General features: G+C 40.4%; 1 protein-coding gene across 1 annotated transcript in view; it reads left to right on the forward strand.

Moving 5' to 3' along the window:
• LOC108785559 (nuclear receptor ROR-alpha) overlaps positions 1 to 20,082 on the forward strand; it is a 68,520-nt gene that overhangs the window by 46,001 nt on the left and 2,437 nt on the right. Inside the window, exons 3-7 of the mRNA XM_018554642.1 lie at positions 7,186 to 7,327; positions 12,183 to 12,572; positions 14,036 to 14,157; positions 16,833 to 16,965; positions 18,117 to 18,224. Coding sequence (XP_018410144.1) covers positions 7,186 to 7,327; positions 12,183 to 12,572; positions 14,036 to 14,157; positions 16,833 to 16,965; positions 18,117 to 18,224 — 895 coding nt within the window. The remainder of the gene's footprint in view (positions 1 to 7,185; positions 7,328 to 12,182; positions 12,573 to 14,035; positions 14,158 to 16,832; positions 16,966 to 18,116; positions 18,225 to 20,082) is intronic.

A 20,082-nucleotide genomic window follows, 5' to 3' on the forward strand; every position in this document is an offset into this window, starting at 1 on the left:
AGGGAGCAGGCTGGGAAGGGGGAATGGGGGCAGTAACAGTCTATTACATCATACATTCTGGTAAAATGCATGTATCAGAGTTGCAAAAAGTAAAGTTAAAGTTGCTGCAGTGGTCTGAAGAGGAAGTGTTTTTGAAGCACTATGTCTGCCCACTCTTCTCGTTCTACCATCAGAAGCGGAACTGCATCTTTTTTTCTGATGGAAGGCACCTTCATACTGATAGAGGCCGAGCAGACTTCTGCCAGTCAAATGGAAACATGGGAGATGTGTAGGAAGATGTGTCAGCAGTACTCTGTTTAGATATTACTGACTCTGCAACCTAATACAGCAGAAAAGGAAAGTGTGACATAGACCTTGAGAACTATATCTTACAGAGGTAACGGAGTTCTCTTACTGGATAGATCAATGTAATGTGAGATTGTTGCTTAAAATAGTTCACCGAACATTTAGTAATAAAGCCGATTATGAAAACGGAAATTAAAACAAAAAAAATATGTGACAGGTATTTTAATATAATTGGTCTCCCCTTGTCTATATTTTTATAGATTGCAAGTAATAGGGAAAACAGGTTTCCAGCTGTATAAGCATCTGTCGGGTATATGGTGGAAATCTTAGGCTTATAATGAGGCACAAACCTCACTCTATTTAATGCTGGTCTGTCCCCAGGTTTTGGACTTTCCATTGTAAATAGACTTGTGTTCTTCTCTTATGGGTCTGTTGCTAATAATAATAATACAGGCAGTCCCCGAGTTACATACATCCGAGTTACATACATCCGACTTACATACGACCCCTACTTACAAACGGAGGCCTTTACTGTACAGCAGGGGGTCCCAGGCTGTAGCCAAAGTGTACCGCGCAGCATTTCAGTAGTTGTAATGCTACCGTGCTCGTGGCGACTAGGAGTGCCTGCCTTTTTGGGTCTGGTTCCTAGTACCCTATGTTATCCAAAACGAAAAAAAAAATGTAGGGCTGGAGTTACACTTAAAAATGTATCTGTTCCAACTTACATACAAACTCAACTTAAGAATGAACCTACAGCCCCTATCTTGTTCGTAACCTGGGGACTGCCTGTAATAATAATGAACGGCCTGTGATACAAAACCTCATGACCAAACACATTGGTATATTTGTATTTTGTAATTATTTAAAAGCTTCAAGCTGTTTGGAAATATATAAACAGGTTATATAATATGCGCTAACTGATTACTCACAGGGAGTTATCGGTTATGGATCATTAACATTAGAGGTAGAAATCTAGGTGAATAGTGTGTAGCACATGAGCATGTTGATGCATTTTTAGCATTAAAAAAATATTTCTAGTGATATTATATTTGTCTCTATTACATTAGGGTTTTTGGGGTAGGATTAGGTTTAGAGATGCCTTTAGGTTACGACCAGGGTAATTGTAAAAAATTACAATATCAGTAAAATATTATCATAATTTATATACAGTACAAGTCAGCATTAGACAAATATAACAAAGCTAAAATAAATAAATGAGGATAATATAAATAGGAATAAATATGTTAATTATAAAATAAGTAACACAAAAATCTGTATTATACAACTTAATATAGTTAAATAATTATATGTCCATCCACTATATTAGTGTCCTTTCAAATACCCCACAAGTACTGTATGTGAAGAATATTCCAATGCCAATGTGATAAAGTGCCCATGAATCCACAAGTTTCAGGATACACCTCCAGTTGCAAATACACTCACTGGATTTCAGTGGCCTGGCCCTTTTTAAAATAAGCAGGTCAAACAGTGCTGATTTGATGTACAGTATGCAGAGGTATTGGTATCCTTTCTCCCTAATAACTTCTATAATAACCACATAATGGAAAACACAGAGAGAAAGAACTTATAAGGGTTTGTTTATAAAAAATGTGAATATCTGTGAACATTCTTTTTGGGGCGAAAAATTTGAATGATATATATTTGTTTCCCAGTTCGAAGGTGTTGTCATGAAATTTTACATTATAGCCACTAGATGGAGCTGAGGAGCATAGGAAATAAGTATTATTTGCCCAAAACTAACATTCACAGATAATCTTAGGGTGAATTGTATATCATTAGACCCCAGAGAGTAAAAAGTTTATTAAAAATAAATCAGATTTACTATATATCCCAGATGTTCCCAGATAGCAAGGATAACTTGCCACAAACTTGTGTCGGGGTTAAATTGTAATTTTGTTAACTTGCTGAACTCCAAGTTCTAGTTGACACTTTTTGAATTTGTAGTAAATTTGCTTGGCAAGTCTACAGCAAGAGTCCTGCAGGTCTTAGCAAGAGCTCTGCAAGCTCGCTGGTCTGGAGACTTGCAATGCAGACTTGCTGTAATTGTGCAACAAAATTGTGAAGCTTGGCAAGTCTGCAATAGTTTAGCAAGTCATTTTCAAACTTGCAGCTCAATTGCTTGCTATCTGGGTTGTGGATTCATCATTGTTCACATGCAGCACTTGTGGAATATTTAAACAGGCACTGATATAATCAATGGATTTATAATCATTTCACTGTAATAATTTGTATAATACAGATTTGTTTTTTTTTTTTATATTTTTTTATTTATTTATTTGCATATTCTTATATCCCCATTTATTTGTATTTATTCATTTTGGGATATTCATCTCACGCTGTATTTTATGTGAATCATTTTTTTTTTTTTTTGTGATGAACTTTCTTAGCAGCAAGGTTATATACTTGGAAGAGTACAACCCTGACTTTTGTCACCAAGAATTAAATGACTTTTGTTGGTTACCATTGGCTGCTATATTGGAGCAAAGCATGCAAAAGAGAATGCCATGTTGACAACCTTTTTATGCTTGCGGTCTTGCCATTTAAATGTACCTGCTGCTTTAAATAAAATCTCCAGGAAAACTTGTTATTAACCCTTGCAGTGGAGCTACCCCAGCACTGCAAGGGTTAAGTGCTTGTTTATGTCTAGGGACAAAAACAACAGATATACTCACCTGAAGCTTCGAGCCGGCCTGCTGTCACAGCGCTCCCTCCAGCCTGTATGCTCCTACACAGCACATTGGAATCTTCATTAGCGTCGTCACATCTGTACACAGTGTATAAACATGATGATTTACAGGACCTTAGACCGCTGCAGAGGAAGGGGAGAGACACAAGAAGGAGTAGTGCAAGAAGAAGCCAGCTCAGAGCTTTGGGTGAGTATAACTTTTTTGTAAAAACCTGGACAGAAACGGGCAGCTAACCCTTGCAGTGCGGGGGTAGCCCCACTCCAAGGGTGCATAAAAAATAAATTCCTGGAGTTTTTCTTTAAAGAGCCTGTATTTTATGGTTATAGCCCCTCTTAGTACACAAAGCAGAATTGGAATTCTGGTTAAACTAGGTTATACACTGCCCAGCCAAAATAAAAAGTCACCACCTGTATTTAGGGCAATGTTATGATCTGGGGTTGCTTCCACTGGACAGGTATATGTTCTGCAACATTATGTGCCCAAAAAATGAGTTCAGCTGGCTACCTGAATAAACTGAATGACCAGGTTTTTTCATCAATGGATTTTTCCTTCCTTGATGACACGGGCATATTCCAAAATGAAATTGCCCGGATTCATTCGGCTCAAATTGTGAAAGAGTGGTTCAGGGAGCATGAGACATCATTTTCAAACATGGATTGGCCACCACACAGTCCAGACCTTAACCCCATTAAGAATCTTTGGGCTATGCTGGAGAAGACTTCATGCAGTGGTCGACCTCTCCCATCATCACTACAAGATCTTTGTGAAAAATTAATGCAACCCTGGAGGGAATTAAATGTTGTGACCTCACATAAGCTCATCTAAACGATGCCACGGCTAATGTGCGGTGTACTCAACGCTAAAGGTGGTCCAGTGAAATATTAGTGTGACTTTTTATTTTGGCCAAGCAGTGTATTATTCCCTTTAGTTTGAAAAACACTGCTCTGGAAACAGGCTCCGTTCTGATTTATATTGAGTTGTATTTTCTGTGTAAGCTTTTCCCCAAATTATTTGATGATTGCATTTTCAAAGAGAGAAAGAAGTCCCATGGGTGCGAAGAATGGGCCACAGACAATAATGAAAGCTTGATAAGTTCACTGATCTAGCGGATCACAGTCCGTTCCCAAAAGAGGTAGAAACGCATCAGATTCTGCAAATAATAGCCACGTAGTCCAAGTGGCGAAATATTGCTTCGTCCTATCATGGGCCTGTTTTGTTAAATGTTCCATACGTTCAATACGAACCAATTTCTTGGCCCAGTCAGAAATCATGGGGCAAACTGAGGCTTTCCAATGACGAGGAATAATCGCCCCAATATAAAAAAGCGTAATAAACCCCGTTTGCTACGAGGAACTGAACAAGGCAGTATCGAGGGGAGTGCAATCTTAGGGGAGGGTGTGATCGAACTAGAGGTCACTAGTTGAAAGATGTGAAAAACCTCTTGCCATAGCTTTTGTATCGGTGTGCAATACCACCAAGCCTTCATGGGAAAAGTTGCTGTTTTTTCGTGCTTGGTTTGGGTTGCCGCTCAGAGGAATAGTTGTTTTCATTGACGGGATAAATTGCTTAGCCTCTAATTATCATCCATATTGACATGTGCTTATTTACATGGCACTCAGGCTGACAGGAATGATATATCTGTTTTAAAAGGCTCTCCTTCTGAAATTTGCCTGTGTGCGGATCCACTGAGAGCAAGTCTAGTTCTCGTGGTCATCAGAAGTGAGGAAACCCGTCAGAGAAAGGCCTACATTTTAATTGTTGGTCCTATTTGAGAGATTAATGAGCCAGAGGATCCTGCCACAGCCAGCGATAAATCACAGAGCTTTCAGAGAGTCTCCTTGTCACCCACCAGAGCGGAGTCTTCTCAGCATGGCGGCTGGTACAGGAAGGCTGGCAGCTGGCAGCTGCTTCCTTGTAATTAAACAGCCAATGAGCAGCTAATTAAGACATATGTGTATACAGGAGTAAAAATGGCTATGGTAATGAATTGAAGAAATCTTTTCATTAGGCAGGAATTGTCAGAACACTACAGTCTGGCCAGATTTATGCAGGCCTCGTGTTCTGAGGTTGGTTTTGTGGGACTGATCGCACACAGGAGGAGGAGGTAGGATTACTACAGAAACTCAATTCCAAAGCCATGCTCTCTGGCTTTGCAGCGAAAACATGTGGCTGTCCAGAGAAACGGGTCACTTTCCGTGTTCAGTGTACAAAACGAAAACAAGGGTTTGCTATCTGACTTAATTGGAGTATTAAAGGGAAATTCCACTTTTTGAAAAATATCAAAATAAATGCACACTTCTTCATAAAAGAAAAAACGTGCATTTATTTTTTTGCATAGGAGTCAGTAAAGCATTGCAACCACAATCAGTAGATCATAGGTGCGAAGCTCTGGCTCCCACAGACTCTTCCTTCCTGCTGAGGTATGGACATGCAGCAATAGGGACAGGAGGAACAATGAATGGACTACTTGTATTCCACTGATAATTACTAGTCCTTTTGCCTCAGTGGACAGACAGGACTTGTGGTGTCTCCATTGACAGATCCTGTCAAAGGATCTGTCAATGGATGACATGACTGTGTGTGTGAGCCCCGCACAACCGCACCAAATAAAGAAATGTATACAAGCCTGTGGGGAGAAGAACCGAACCATTGAGGTAAGTGGGACAGGGGGTGTAGACAGGATTGGGGTTTGTGATCTGACCATGTTTTATGTTGCATCCTAAATATGGGTGTAACATAAAAGATGGTCAGAAAGGTAATTTTAAATGAGATTGCTGACTGCCATGATGCGAAACACTGTGTATAAAAAATGCAGTGCTACCTTTTAAGTAACTTACCAGTTTTATTGTACTGGTACAACTCTTCATTGACTAGTATGTACATGGGAACAGAATGTAAAAGGGATGTCCTGTTTTGGTCTTGGGGATCCTCAAAATAATAACTGTATTTAAATTTAAATATCTGGGAAACTTTGCGTATGGGCCACCCCTATGCATCCCTCATTCTCCCCAGGGCAGGGGCACAATTCCAAAGATTTCATTTTTTTGCAGTTGCTTCTATCACTGAAGAATGCCATATTGAGGTAACTCTAAAGCCAAATACTTTAGCCGTCCTGCTGATGCAGTGTCTTCAGTATTTTGAGTCACCAACCTGGTACAAGTATGTAGGTCAGGAGTTTTGACTCACCTTGACTTTTTTGATTTGCCCGTTTGTTCAAAGTGAGTGACTCAGAATCAGGAGCCCAAAAAGAGACCCATAATTAGCATTTTTAGGAGCTCCGCAGGGGAAGACTGTTTTTCTTTCAGTACAGGTGTCCTTGATGTCTAAACAACAACAAAAATAAGGAGTATCATAGGACAGTGATGGATTTTAGTCCCAGTGAAGGTGATGGTCATTCCATTGCTTAGAAATGAGATGGTCTAAATAATAAGAATTTCCTGTAAGACATTGGGCTTCATTGTCAAACATGCAGAGGGCAAACTAGTCTTTAAGGCATTGGGTTTCATAGTCAAAGTAGCCTGAAGGATGATTTGTATTCATTTTCTGTAGCATTCACCGCAACAATATTTGTGGTGCAGTAAAGGGGAATAAAAGTTATGGGTAACAGACCCTTACAGTCATGAGGCCCATCATAAAAACGGTATAACCTTGTATTAAAGGAGAACTATGAGATGAGTGATTTCCACTCACCTCATAGTTCTAAGCCGACCTGTGACAATGAGACTGTCACAGGTCGGCTCAGTAGATCGGGAGGTGAGGGAACACATACCGGGTTCCCTCACCTCTCGATCCTGTCACGGCTCTCTGCCGTGACAGGGGGAGGGGCTGGATTCCCCTCTCTCCGATCTGCCAGCGCTGACTGGCGGAACGGACGGGGGAGGGGGCGGGTACAGCTGGCTCTGCCTCTAGATAGGCAGAGCCAGCTGTCACTCACGCAGCTGGGCGGATCCCGTCATCTACGTCAGGATCCACTCCAGGTGCGGCGTCTCAGTATACCGCAAGCTGTAGCTCGCGGTATACTGAGCTTAGAGTAACGGGAGGACGCTAGTTTGTGTCCTCCCGTTACCCTAAGGAGAACTATGGGGAAAAACACTGACCCCCATAGTTCTCCTTTTAACACTGTGTCAGTGCATTGTGTGTAAAATGTTTTTGTTTTTTTGTGTACACATTTAACATTTTGCTTTGTTCACAGGGTTTCTTCAGACGCAGCCAGCAGAGCAACGCTTCATATTCCTGTCCGCGTCAAAAGAATTGTTTGATCGACAGGACGAGTAGAAACCGCTGTCAGCACTGCCGACTGCAGAAATGCCTCGCTGTGGGCATGTCACGTGATGGTAAGAATCAATATCACCCTTTTATGTTATTGCTTAGTATATTTTTAATTCTCAACTTTAGTAATTAAACATCTTACAAAGTTGGATGTGGAAGCCCTAAACCCTAATTAGAGCCCTAAGAAGTTTCTGTTTGATTAAATCTTGAAGCTCCTCCTTCCAGTACTATGAAGGGATTCTCACTTCCAATAGGTTTCTATCAAAATATGGTCTGACCTGCTAATCAAGTGGCTTCAGTACTTTCTGAGTCACTACCTGAAACAAGAATGCAGATCAGGAGTTGTGACTTCACTCAAATTTTTTTGATGTGCAAGCTTGTTCTAGCTTATTGACTCAGGAGACCAGATGCTGCCAGACAGCTAGAATTTTCAGGAGGCCCACAATATAGGCATCTGTATTTATCTCAGTTCAAGTTTTTTTTTTTGCTGTCTAAAAAAATATAAATACACTAATTCACACTGAAAATTATGATGAGGTCTCACTGCAAAGAGAAGTGCAGGATTGACATCTGATCTAATTACAGATCTGTGTCCTATGAAAACCTAAGACCTATAGTGTGTACCTTTGTACTACTAAACCAAATGCTGGCATGGACAGGGTTCCCGTATAGTTAGGAGACTGAGCCAAAATATAGGAGCCAGTAGTTTTAGTGAGACGTTATTATGTGTGCTGCACATGTACACCCATGGATATAATAAGCAGCATAATCAGAATTGTTAGTATATATTTAAGTACATGACATATTGGTGGACACTCTTTGTACTCAAGTATTGCATTATTTTTTTGTCTTGCTCCAACTCCAATGCCTAGTAACATTCAGGAAGTGACCTCCAGAAACAAACTATATGCAACTTGAGCTTAATCTATTCACATCACATACCTTGTACTGTGCACATTAAAACGAGCTGCTTCCCACTTTAGGATGGCATTCCAAGTATTATCTTATGGACCTTTAGGGAACCTATGAGACTCAGTAGGTAGTGAATCAGGAAGACAGCCCTGGGGCCAGCACCTTTACAAACAGTCACCAAAGACAGCTCCCATACTTCTATCCTTACAAGTTCACTTTTAAGTCCCTTATTTCATGCAGAAACTCTTGTGCAGCAATACATAGCTTTTCACGTATCCACTCTAGAGACTGGAAGAACCAGCACTACCATCAGCGTAGCCAGGGGCACTAGCCTTCAGTTCTGTTCAACATCCATTACAAGAAAGCACAATATGCTTTACTCTCAACTTTGGTAATTTCAGTAGCTTCTCTGTAAATACGGAGGCTACCATTACTGGTCTCACTTCTGAAAATGATGGCTGCCTGGCAGTCATACAGATCCAGTGGAGCCAGTAGTGTCTGGGGTAGTGGCCTGGAAAAAAACATGCAGATCAGGAGTTGCTACTTTGCTTTGTCTTCATTGGTTCATATTTGAAGGCAGTGATTAATAAAGTATTGGCACCAGAGACAACCAGGCAAATAATATTTTCAGAGGGAGGTTGGCAGTGGCAGCTTATTTATGTTTTTAACTTTCCTCTTCTAAGCTAAGGTAAGGAACTACAGGTCATAGCAAACACTGACAGCAGTGGCTGGTAGGGCATGCTTGGCCAAGTAGTAGAAAAGCCACTAAGGCTCTTGACGTCTACTGCTGTAGACTAGCAGAGTATCTCTTTTTTCCCACCTTTTACTAGGTAGGCTTGCCTTCCACATGAGTGTAAGTCTTTATCTTTCTCCTCTTCCCTAAGCACAGGGCTACAAGTCCTTCCTTCATTTTACTTGTACCGAAGAAATTTCACAGCAGTATGCATGTGTCATTCACATATAGTACTCACTACTGCAACAAGCCCCTCATTGATTATGTAAAGGTGGTCAAGATGGCAGTGTATTCTGCCTAACTTCCTCAGTGTTTGCAACACATTCTTCATGAGCAAAGGTTGTTTTCCTGTTACCAGGCAATGTTACCACAGTGACCAGGCTTTGTCCAGTACTGATTGAGGGCTCCCAAGCAGACACAGCATATCTAGTGCTCATGGAAATTGCAATTATTTCCTTTAGAGTAAAGGGTTTTAATAGTATGGTGGGAAGATCAATTATGTGCAGCAACCTGTAGCTGCATCTTAGAGATCTTCTTTACTTGTTCTGGCAGTAATCATTCAATTCTCAGCACAAATTGTAAGCACTAGCAGTTCATCATAGTTCACTCAGTGTCTTTTTAATTAAAGAAAGCTATTACTGTGAAGGATGCAATACAGTATTGGTTAGGCCTATTTCACTGAGGTTCTTTTCAGGAAATGGTACAAGGGATGAGTGAATCTGCTAAGGTTTGATTAGTTTCATGAAACGTCATCAAAATTAGTAAAATCCAACCTTTTCCCTAAACCCCATTGAACTCTATAGGAAGCAAGTCTTGATATTACATTTGTACATGGCACAGGAAGCCAGGCACTGCCATAAAGGACAGAAGAGAGGGGGAGTTTTTATTGAGCTTTGATGGAAATACACAAGTCCTTTTTAAATTATAGGTTATTGGGATGTGCTAAAGTTGTACGTGGTGTTACAGAACAGCAATATATTTACAGACAGCCTCAGAGACAGTATACTCTGGCAGTGCATGCTTAGATGTGGAACTGATTTCATTTTTATTTTAGAAGCAGCTTACATATAGCACCACACCACACCAATTCATTTCCGTTTTTTTGTTTTGTTTAATCATTCTTTTCTGGTGGTTTTTTGACAATTAGTGTCACGGAGGACAATGTTGTCGTCCAGCTGCTTACCCCCTCATGTAAAATACCAGGTTTTGTGAAGGATGAAAAATGCTCTGGAAGCCTGTCCTACTCCCTCCTCCTCTCCAGCCCCCCAACTTTCCTCTTCCTTGGCCTAATAATGGCAGAACTGGCACACATGCAGCAGTCATTATTATCTCCAAACCGGGTCTGCACAGATCTACAGTTTGGGCCTTTATCAGTGTTTCTGCTGCCAACAGTACCCTTGAGATTTGCAACCTTTGCCTGCAAGCGGATAAGCACATTTTTTCCATGGGCTATGTTTTGATTGAACCCTTTCACTGCCATGGACATACGGGTAAAATCAGAACACAACTCCTTCCACCTGGCCAACTTAGTAACTCTTACATCTAAGGCAGTTTCAAAAGCTGTAACTCTATGGGTGCTTTAGCAACCAAAAACGTAGAGCTGTCTGATGCCTAGGACTGCCTGCAGTTATGAATGAATGTGATTGGAAACTAGCAAGCCACCGTTGACATCCATTCATAACATTTGCAGTACTCCTCCACACCACCACAGCTGCTAGCCAGAAATGTAAACAAAACCGCATCGGCTGGCAAGTGGCCGTAGCAGTGACGGGGTATGTTTGCTATGTTCCCCCTACACTGGCTACTGCTGTTTTGTTCAAATTCTCCCCTTCCTCCAGCGGCTGTGCCTCCAGTGCACAGTCTGTCAGTGCTCACAACATGCTTTTAAGGGGGAAAACTGAGCGGATAGTTTTGTTGCTCATACCTTACTCACCTCCTCAAAGGGGGCCACAGCTGTGCAAGTGTCTTTGACCAGCCACTACTCGGGTGAAAACTCCTCGTCCCGTACCTGCAGAGGTGTTGGGTGATTGTTCATTGCTGCTGCAGTAGCCTCTATAGCGTATTTAGGGGGGAATTCCAGCACATAGGGGTGTTGCATATCAATTTGGACAGGAGGCAGGACTGGCATTAGGGGTAACATCGACCTTTTGCCTTCAGGGCAGTTTTGCTAGAAGCATTTGGTTGACTTCTGCCTGATTTCCTCTGCAAGGTGCCCCTGTCACTTGACCACTTTCTTCCCCACCGCTCTTCAACCTCTTCCTCTGAGTTTTCCTCTTTTCCCCTCCATGGCATGCATGTGTGGTCTACCACCTCATCCTCCACTACCTCCTCTCTGGAGACTACTTTGCATTGAGCTCCAGCTGCTGCATGTTCTCTGTCTGTTGCTGCGGTTATTCCACTATCTTCCTCTTTATCAGAAGATAGTAGGGCTTGTTTATCACTCAAATCTTTCTCCTGCCCCAAGTCTGCTTTGGTACGGTCAAATAAATCCATAGACCCTTCAGTTTGCAGGGCGATGATTGGCTTATTGAAGGAGGAGTAGTGGGAAGAAGGCGCATTAGTAACGCTGGCAGACAACTGGCTTCTCTGCACCTTGGAGGAAGTAGTTGACTAGGTTTTGTCTGGCAGTCAACTATCTTCTGAGTATGCTGTGATTGCATTGGTCAGCCACTTTGGGGAAAAGTAAATGCACATGGGAGACAGGGTTATGTCAGTAATGTATTGTATAATTGTAATACAAAATGCTGTCATCCTCCTGACCTTGAAGTTCTGTGAAAAATCTCAGGGCTAAATGGATAGTAATACAAATACTTTAGCAAGTAATACAGCTCCCATATGTGTTCTTCACCTGTGAATTTAGAGTTTTGTTTGAATCCATAAACAAGTTTTTTACCAAAGCAGTTGAGGTTAAGCTGGTAAGCATGTAAAAAGGTGCCTAAAAATTGTAAATATGAAACAATCATGTGCAATAGTTATCTAACTAAAAAGAACAAACAAATACATGATTTTATTTTTCAACCCTAAGCATCATAAGAAGACAATAAATACAAAACGCTATTGTAAATCGTAAATAAATATTTCAGAACCTGATTGCACCGGTGATGTTGCATTCTTCCTTAGTAAGTACTCGGGTGTTCGATCCACACAATAGAGGGTATTTCTTAAGAAAATACAAGTTCTAAAATGAATGTTAAATGACTTTTTTAATAAAATAATAATGCTCCATTTCCTTTCTTCTTTACATTAGTCATTATTCCTTTTTACCTCTCTCCCAGCTGTAAAGTTTGGCCGTATGTCCAAAAAGCAGAGGGACAGCTTATATGCGGAAGTGCAGAAGCATCGCATGCAGCAGCAGCGGGATCACCAGCAGCAACCAGGGGAGGCAGAGCCACTAACTCCTGCAGGATATGGTCTGACCCCCAATGGGCTCACAGAGCTGAGAGATGATCTGGGAGGATATATGGAAGGGCACACGCCTGATGAAGGCAAAACAGAGTCAGCAGTGAGCAGCTTCTACCTGGATATCCAGCCATCCCCAGACCAGTCTGGCTTGGATGTCAACGGAATCAAACCTGAACCAGACTATACACCTGCCTCGTCCTTCTTCCCGTACTGCTCATTTACTAATGGAGAAGCCTCCCCAACTATTTCTATGGCAGAACTAGGTGAGTTGCACTGGAAATAATTAGTGTTGGATTGATGCCTATATCTGAAATGTCATCACATTTTAAACTCTATCCTATAGTCTTGTTATTGGCCTTATGCCTTGGATGCTGTCAAGATTGAAAATTATATTGAAGACGACAGTGTGCTGAAGAAAAAGAAAATGCATTTTTGGAACACTTTCTGTTCATGTAATTGGTTAGCTTAGGATTCTCAAGAGTCCGGACATTTGGCAGCTCCTGTTCATACATATATTACTGAACATTTATAAAGAATAATGTGAAAATAAATCCTGCTTATACATAAAAAAGGGAAAAGCCAAGTCACGAATAAGCAGCTGAGGTTTGGGTGACCTGTCCTTCTCCTAAGATAGATAGGTAGATTTGTGGTTAATTGGTGACATTGGACACCGACATACAATACACCAAGAATTGGTGCCAAATTATAATTAACTAAAATAAAAGTCCAGAAGGCCAACAAACTAGTCCCCAGGCTCTCTGTAAAGTTGGAACACTATGGGTAAGTTTTTAGGCAACTCTTTAGTTAAGATCTGACTGTATTTATTTATTTGAAAGTTTTCATTATTCTGTAAATCTCTGTTATGTCTGGAAACCCATCTTTGCCATATTTCTTACACTTGAAATAAATTATTATGTTAGAAATAGTTTTCACTCTATAAGGCCCACATAGATTCACAGTTTTAAGAGAAGTCTGCTGTCTGAGAGAAGACAGAACAAGATGCTTGCTGTTGCTGTAATTATCTAGAAAAGCCTCTTTTGTGCTCCTCTCTGATTTAAGTTTGACTTTATTTACTGGGGCCTGATATTCCTCAAGTCATGGTCAAGCCCCACCAACTGTTATCCCCCTGTGCAATGTTAATGCCTTCATTGACTACTGAAACAATCTTTTCAGGCAATTGGTAGGGCTTAAAACTAAAGTGGGAGAAAGTCGAGCCCCAGTAACCAAGTGAAGCTAAATCAGAGAATGGCTCAGAAGAAGCTTTTCTGGCTAATGTCAGACATCCTGTGATGACAATGATGGGTCTCCCATTGGCAACACCTCAGCAGGGGCAGCATCACTGAAATACAGCTGCCACTTTAACTAATGGATGTCGCTTCCTGATCGTCTGAAACCGCTCAATTTTAATCGCTAGCTGGGGAGCAGCCAGAAAGCGGCATCTCAGGGCCTCAAGCAGAAAAGATGCAACACCATAGGAGAATGTGAGTTAAGTCCTAATGACAACTTGCCAGCGACAGAGTCGGTAATGGGACATAGCCCATTGTGCAGTTTACGTAAAAAAGTTTAAATGGAGTACAGGTTCACTTTGTCAGTAGAACACTCCACAACAAGTATAGTTTCTGAATTACTGCAGTGCAGGTTTCGTTGATTGACATTTAACCCGTTCCCTTACAGAAAGCAGTGATTTCTGTTTGACATTTTGATTACTATTATTTGTCGTCTACAGAACATCTTGCTCAGAACATCTCCAAATCCCATATGGAAACCTGCCAGTATTTACGTGAAGAGCTCCAGCAGATAACATGGCAAACCTTTCTCCAGGAAGAGATTGAAAGCTATCAGAGCAAGGTAAAATATTACCCGATAACCGCTACATTTGTGCAGACGTGACTTCCGGACATGCAGCCAAGTGTCAGGTCATTATTTCATTCCAGAATTAGGAGAGCTTTGGTATAATTAAAAAATAAACCAAAAAATACAGTATAATCAAAAAATAACCACCTTTCATGTGTGATTTTTATTCTTCTGATCGGAATATCATTGTCACAAAAATTCTTGTTTTTCATTATTAAGCAAATGAGGTTGCTTGGTAACAAAAAAGAAGACTGAAAGCACAGCATTTTGAATATAAGCAACTTATTTTTTTAATACATACAGCATATGCATTGTTGTTTCATACAGTACTATAAGCAGAGTTATTGCACATTTATAATACTGTATTTTTATTACCATTTTTCATACAGGAAACACCAAAGGAAAATGCATAGAGAAGCTGGGGAATAGGGCAGAGGAAGGGAGATAAAGAAAGCAGTGAATAAAAGCATTCATTATTTCATAGCATAACTCCCCTTGAGTACACAGGCAGTGTCAGATTGAGGTATTGGTTTCCAAGCAGTGTGCCAGTTTAGAATACCCTTTGTAGAAAGAGGAGGGTTTGTTCCACACTGCAAATATCATTCTGCCACAGCAAAGGTTTTTTATCCCCACATTAAACTTATGTTTGCAAACATTGCCTTTGTATGCTTGTAGGAGCAGAATTTGTGGAGGTACTAATTGTAGCAGGAAATGTATAGTCTTTTCAATGGTTAATTAGATACACGAATAAAAAGAGATCAGTTTGATGTAAATAATAACAATATATCTTGAGCATTTGGAAACTCTGTTTCAATGTATAATTAGTAATTGTACACAGTATGTATGTGGGGCAGCCATATTTGAGCATTACATGCGCAGGTTCTGCTTCCTGCAGGGCTACACATTTATTTTGCATTATTTAGTCACAATACAAGTATGTGGGTCTGTAGACATACTGAACAAAGCACTCCTGGTGTATCAATCTTATGTCAGCAGCAGCCCTCTCATATCTTAATACTTGCCTTTTCCAGATGTCTTCAGGACATGCTATGTGCTATGTGCTGTACTGCAGTAAAAGGACCAAGTGCTACAGTGTTGGTGTACAAGAGACACTGTTACCTTGCCCATTCAGAACATTACAAGTGATTCCTTGCTGCTCTTTTCTCCATCACAGCCAGTGACAATACCCAGTGCTTTCAGTTATGAAAAGGAGTGTGACCCCCCTTCATTGTGACAGTGCTCAGGTCTAGAAGGCATTCCCTAGGCCCAAGCACTGTCATGTGACATTACTGCACCCCCAGCATCCAACACTCGGGATTTTAGTGATCGCTGCTATTAAGGAAGGAGGGGCCATATGGGTACAATTGACTGTAGTAGACTCATGTGGAAACACTAAAGAAGTATTAGGGTTCATGTAACTGCACCTCCTCGGCCTTTGCTGTGCGGATCTGAATGAAGGAAATTGAGTGCAATAAAACTTTCCTTATTCTTCTGTATGATGCAATAAAAGGGGATGACATGGTCTCTGCATCCTGTTGTAATTAGCCACTCGCTAATTGAAAGGAAGGAGAACAATGTTATAATTCTTTACAAAATATGAAACTCTTGCTAAAACATTTTTTCTAGATTTGCAGAGAGTGGAGAAAGGTCAGAAACCCTGCCAGATTTCTATAGCTGTCGTAAGTCCCCATCAATGAAATTCGTCCTCGCTCCCTGTTGTAGACATGACATGAAGGGAGTAGAAATCTCCCCAGTGTGAGGGAAAAATCACACCTTTGACAGTTGTCCCCAAAACAAGTGTACCTAATGGAATATGTTGGATAAGCTGGCCATATACGGTTCTGTTTTTTTGTTGTTGTTTTTTGTTCAACCCGCGGGCTGAACGTAAAAAAATAGAGCATATTTCTCCATCAAAGCAACGCGTGTGTTGATTGAGGACTCCCCACTGTTTTGTCTGTATTCTGACAGCGGCTTCCAGCCCCTGTCAGAGAACCGGATCAGAGCCAGCAGCTTATTGGCTGCTGGCTCAGGTCGTAGGAAGATTTTCTGACCAGCTCCTTCGATCAACTGATGGAGGGATGCCGGCCGAAAGGGTGCCATCAGCGAATTTCTCAGTGTATGGCCACCTATAGCTCCTTTGTTCCCTGGCACACAGACAGCAGTAAAACCCCTGACATAAGTTCTAACCCCTCTAACCACTTTATCCACAGAAAGAAATACGTTTTTACTATAGTCCCAAGTCAATATTTTTATTTTTCCATACACCGCATGAGTTTGCCTGTATTAAATCCTAGTGGCATGCAGTAAGACTTATTTGGTCAACCTGTGCTGACAAATGATAGTTTTAGTCGGTCATTGTAGCAGGTGTCTTTGAGATTAAACAAAAGAAGCCACACTGGTAATGTGGTTTAAATAGGAAATGGTAGATAATGACATCATTAGGATTAATACAATACGTTGGCTATATAGTTCAACTATGTCTAGCATGCTGATTACTTTATTGGCATTTACAGAGTTCTATGCAGTTGTCAGACCATAGTTGAAATGTAATGCTGCTGCTGCCCCTTGTGGAGTAAATAAGGTATTACATTGTGCGTTAACATGATTCTCCTACCACTTTATGAAGAAGACATTTGATTTGCTAATTTCAATTTGATTTTCCTTTACAGCAACGAGAAGTGATGTGGCAGCTTTGTGCAGTCAAAATAACAGAGGCCATTCAGTATGTGGTGGAATTTGCCAAGCGCATCGATGGGTTCATGGAGCTGTGTCAGAATGATCAGATAGTGTTGCTTAAAGCAGGTAAATCCAAAGATGACGTTTAAAAGTGAAGAGTGTACAGAACTTTTTTACATTTGAAATGTATACTGTTTTAGTAACAATTTAGAGCCTAAATACGCAGATGAAATATACAGTATAGGGCGAAGCGGGGTCTGTTTTACCTCCCAAAAGATATATATCTCTTTCCATCCAATCCTGAGATTTGCAAAACCCTGTCACACAACACAGCCCTTTCTGGCAGGGGAAAACCTGATTTTTCTCTGCTTCAGTTAAGTAACACAAAAAGTGACTTAAAGCAGAACTCCAGGTAACATTTTTCCTAACTCTTGCATGCACTGCAAGGGTTAAGTGCTTGTTTTTATCTAGGTTCAAAACTAACAAAGATATACTCACCCGATCCTCCAAGCTGGCTGGCTGTGACAACACTCCCTCCTGCCTGTCTCCTCCTCCGCAAAAAAAATAATTAGCATTTAACCCTTGCAGTGTGGGGGGTAGCTCCACTGCAAGGGTTAAGAAAAAGTTTACCCAGAGTTTTGCTTTGATGAGAAGGCCTGGCTCACAGTCTCCGCTCTAATTCATCCGGTTGAGGTCAGGACTCTTTGCAGGCCAGATTCTTGCTCTGTTTATTAGATAAAAAGTATTTCCAGTAATCTTTGCACACCGTACAGATACAGTATACCCCTTTTTAGATGGGTGCTTTGTTTTGACACTTTGCCTGATGAAAGGATGCTGCGTGTTTCTGAAACGTTGCAATTTGATTTCATGCTGTGACATATCTTCTGTTTTCTAGTAAGGCACCACAAAGATTATTATGTGCAAGATACAGTAACCTATAGCTACCAATTAGAAATGATCCTTTTAATGACGATATATCTATCTTTATTGTTCTTATTTAGGAAATCTCTTTTTGTTTTGCATAAAGGAGCAATGTGTAGATATAGCAGTATGTAGAAAGTACCAACTTTTTAGAATAGTGTTTGGATTGAATAAATATTCAGATAACCCTATATCCTGTGTCATAGTTTCAGCCTCTTCTCAAATAAGAGAAATCTAAATTTGGTTGCATCTATAAGTCCCTTTATCATCTGACATCATTATGAGGCAAGCAGTATGTAATCACTTTAAAATAACCTAGGTTACAATGTTCACCTTGCTTTTGATACCCTCCGCAGGTTCCTTAGAAGTTGTTTTCATCAGAATGTGTCGTGCCTTTGATTCACAAAACAACACCGTATATTTTGATGGCAAATATGCAGGCATAGAAGTCTTCAAATCACTTGGTAAGTATTTTATAAAACACAGTGTTACTTGTTCAGTGTCATGTAAAAAAAAGTTTTTAAAAAAACACAGCTTAGGACCGTGGCCCAGCTTGTATAAAATATTTGAGGTATCATCAAAAGTGTAACTCCAGCCAAGTCTTTTTTTCCTTTGGATTGAGCAAGAAAGGTATAAAGCCGTTGACATGTTTTACTGTTGTGCCCCTAAGGGACAGCAAGTGATAACAATCTCCCCAGCAAGGAAGTTGGCAACACTGAACATACTGACAGGGAGTTACCCCTTATAAACTCACACTAAAATTATATTTGTATTGTTGTCCCTGTTGTAGAATTTTTCCCACATGTTTTGTTGACTGCATACACTAGGACAGGAACTGAGGGGGAACACAGTCCAGGGGGGAAAAGAAAGCAATACAAATCTGATGGAAATCTCTACTTTGTCTAGCTATCAGAAGATAACTTAGCTGAAGTTCTCCTTTAAGAATTCTCATTAAATGAATGTGTTTATTATATGGAGTTTAGTTAATGAAATCAGCTAAATAAAAAGCAATAAAACCCTTTTTCTTTTTCTTTTACCCATATACGATAATTCAACCAGTTCTATAATAAGGGCATATCACCAGGTATGCTTCCTAAAAACCATCAGCAATGTACCTTGGGTGCACCTATTACACCCTGTGCCACTGCCACAGCTCCAGTTCTGTAAGAATTTGTCTGAACTGGCTGTTGTTTTGACAGCATAATCTTGGTCTGTTTCTTGTTTTGCAATCATGTCATTTGTTCATTTTCATAACATTGCATGAAATAAATATACAAAAATGAAAGAAAGTAGGCCTTTATTTCATTAAGTTCTGTGGGCAGAGTGGGGTGCGAGGCAGATGTACTGTTTCCCATCTCGCTGCACTGAAAAAAAGTGCTGCATTTTCAGCACACACCACCTCAACGCCCTTGAAGTACGGTGGTGTGAACCATCCGTGACAAGGCAGATTGATTGTTATGTCCAAACAAACAGTTTTTACAGCCCTATGGTGTTTTGTTTTTTCTGGTACACAAACTGCTCCCTTTTCCTACCACATATATCAAACTTGTTGTTAAAGAGGAATTTTCCCCATATCGTCCATTATCTTGAAAAACAGCCAATATGGTCCTAATTTTATTGCAGATACATAAGAGTGTGTGCATTTTTAACTGCACAGAAAGCTGATAAGCAATTGACCATTTGTGAAAACATGCTGTTTAAATTAATATTTTTAAAAGTATATCGGCACCTAATTTATCTTTTAGCTGTACTGCAAGTATAAAATATTATAAAGACTTTACAATTATTTTATGACTGTGGACATCTAATAGAGCTCCTGTTGCAGTATTCACTTAAAGTGTATCTAAACCCAAAAGCAAAAATGTAATTTATTGCAGCTTACCAAGTCTTTAGATGTAGTGGCTGCTTTTAGTTTTCTTTTTCTTCCCAGACTCTTTTTCCTTTATTTTTACCTGGTGATTCTGCCAGTAACATACTTCTATTCCTAGGGTGAGACTGCGCACTCACCATACTGCATATATTCAGGAACAGTGTTGTCACCCTAGGACAGTACTATATAACTTCTCTTCCCTTCTGCATAACAAGGGGTGAGTTGTTCTGCAGTCCTCAGAGAGTGCTGGGAACAATGCTAACTTATTACAGTCAGACAGAGAGCACAGAATTTTATCAGCTCACAAGATTTCTGACAGGTTCATCAAGTATTTTTCAGCACTTGAACGTATAACAAATGGTCCTAATGGTATATTTTACAGATCACAAGTGAGCAAATAAGGGAAGTTCATTGTTAGGGTTTACATATAGTTAACTGGCTCACAGCCTCAA

Source organism: Nanorana parkeri, unplaced genomic scaffold, assembly GCF_000935625.1.
Source record: "Nanorana parkeri isolate BGI_ZX_2015 unplaced genomic scaffold, ASM93562v1 scaffold167, whole genome shotgun sequence".
NCBI classification, from domain to species: Eukaryota; Metazoa; Chordata; class Amphibia; order Anura; family Dicroglossidae; genus Nanorana; species Nanorana parkeri.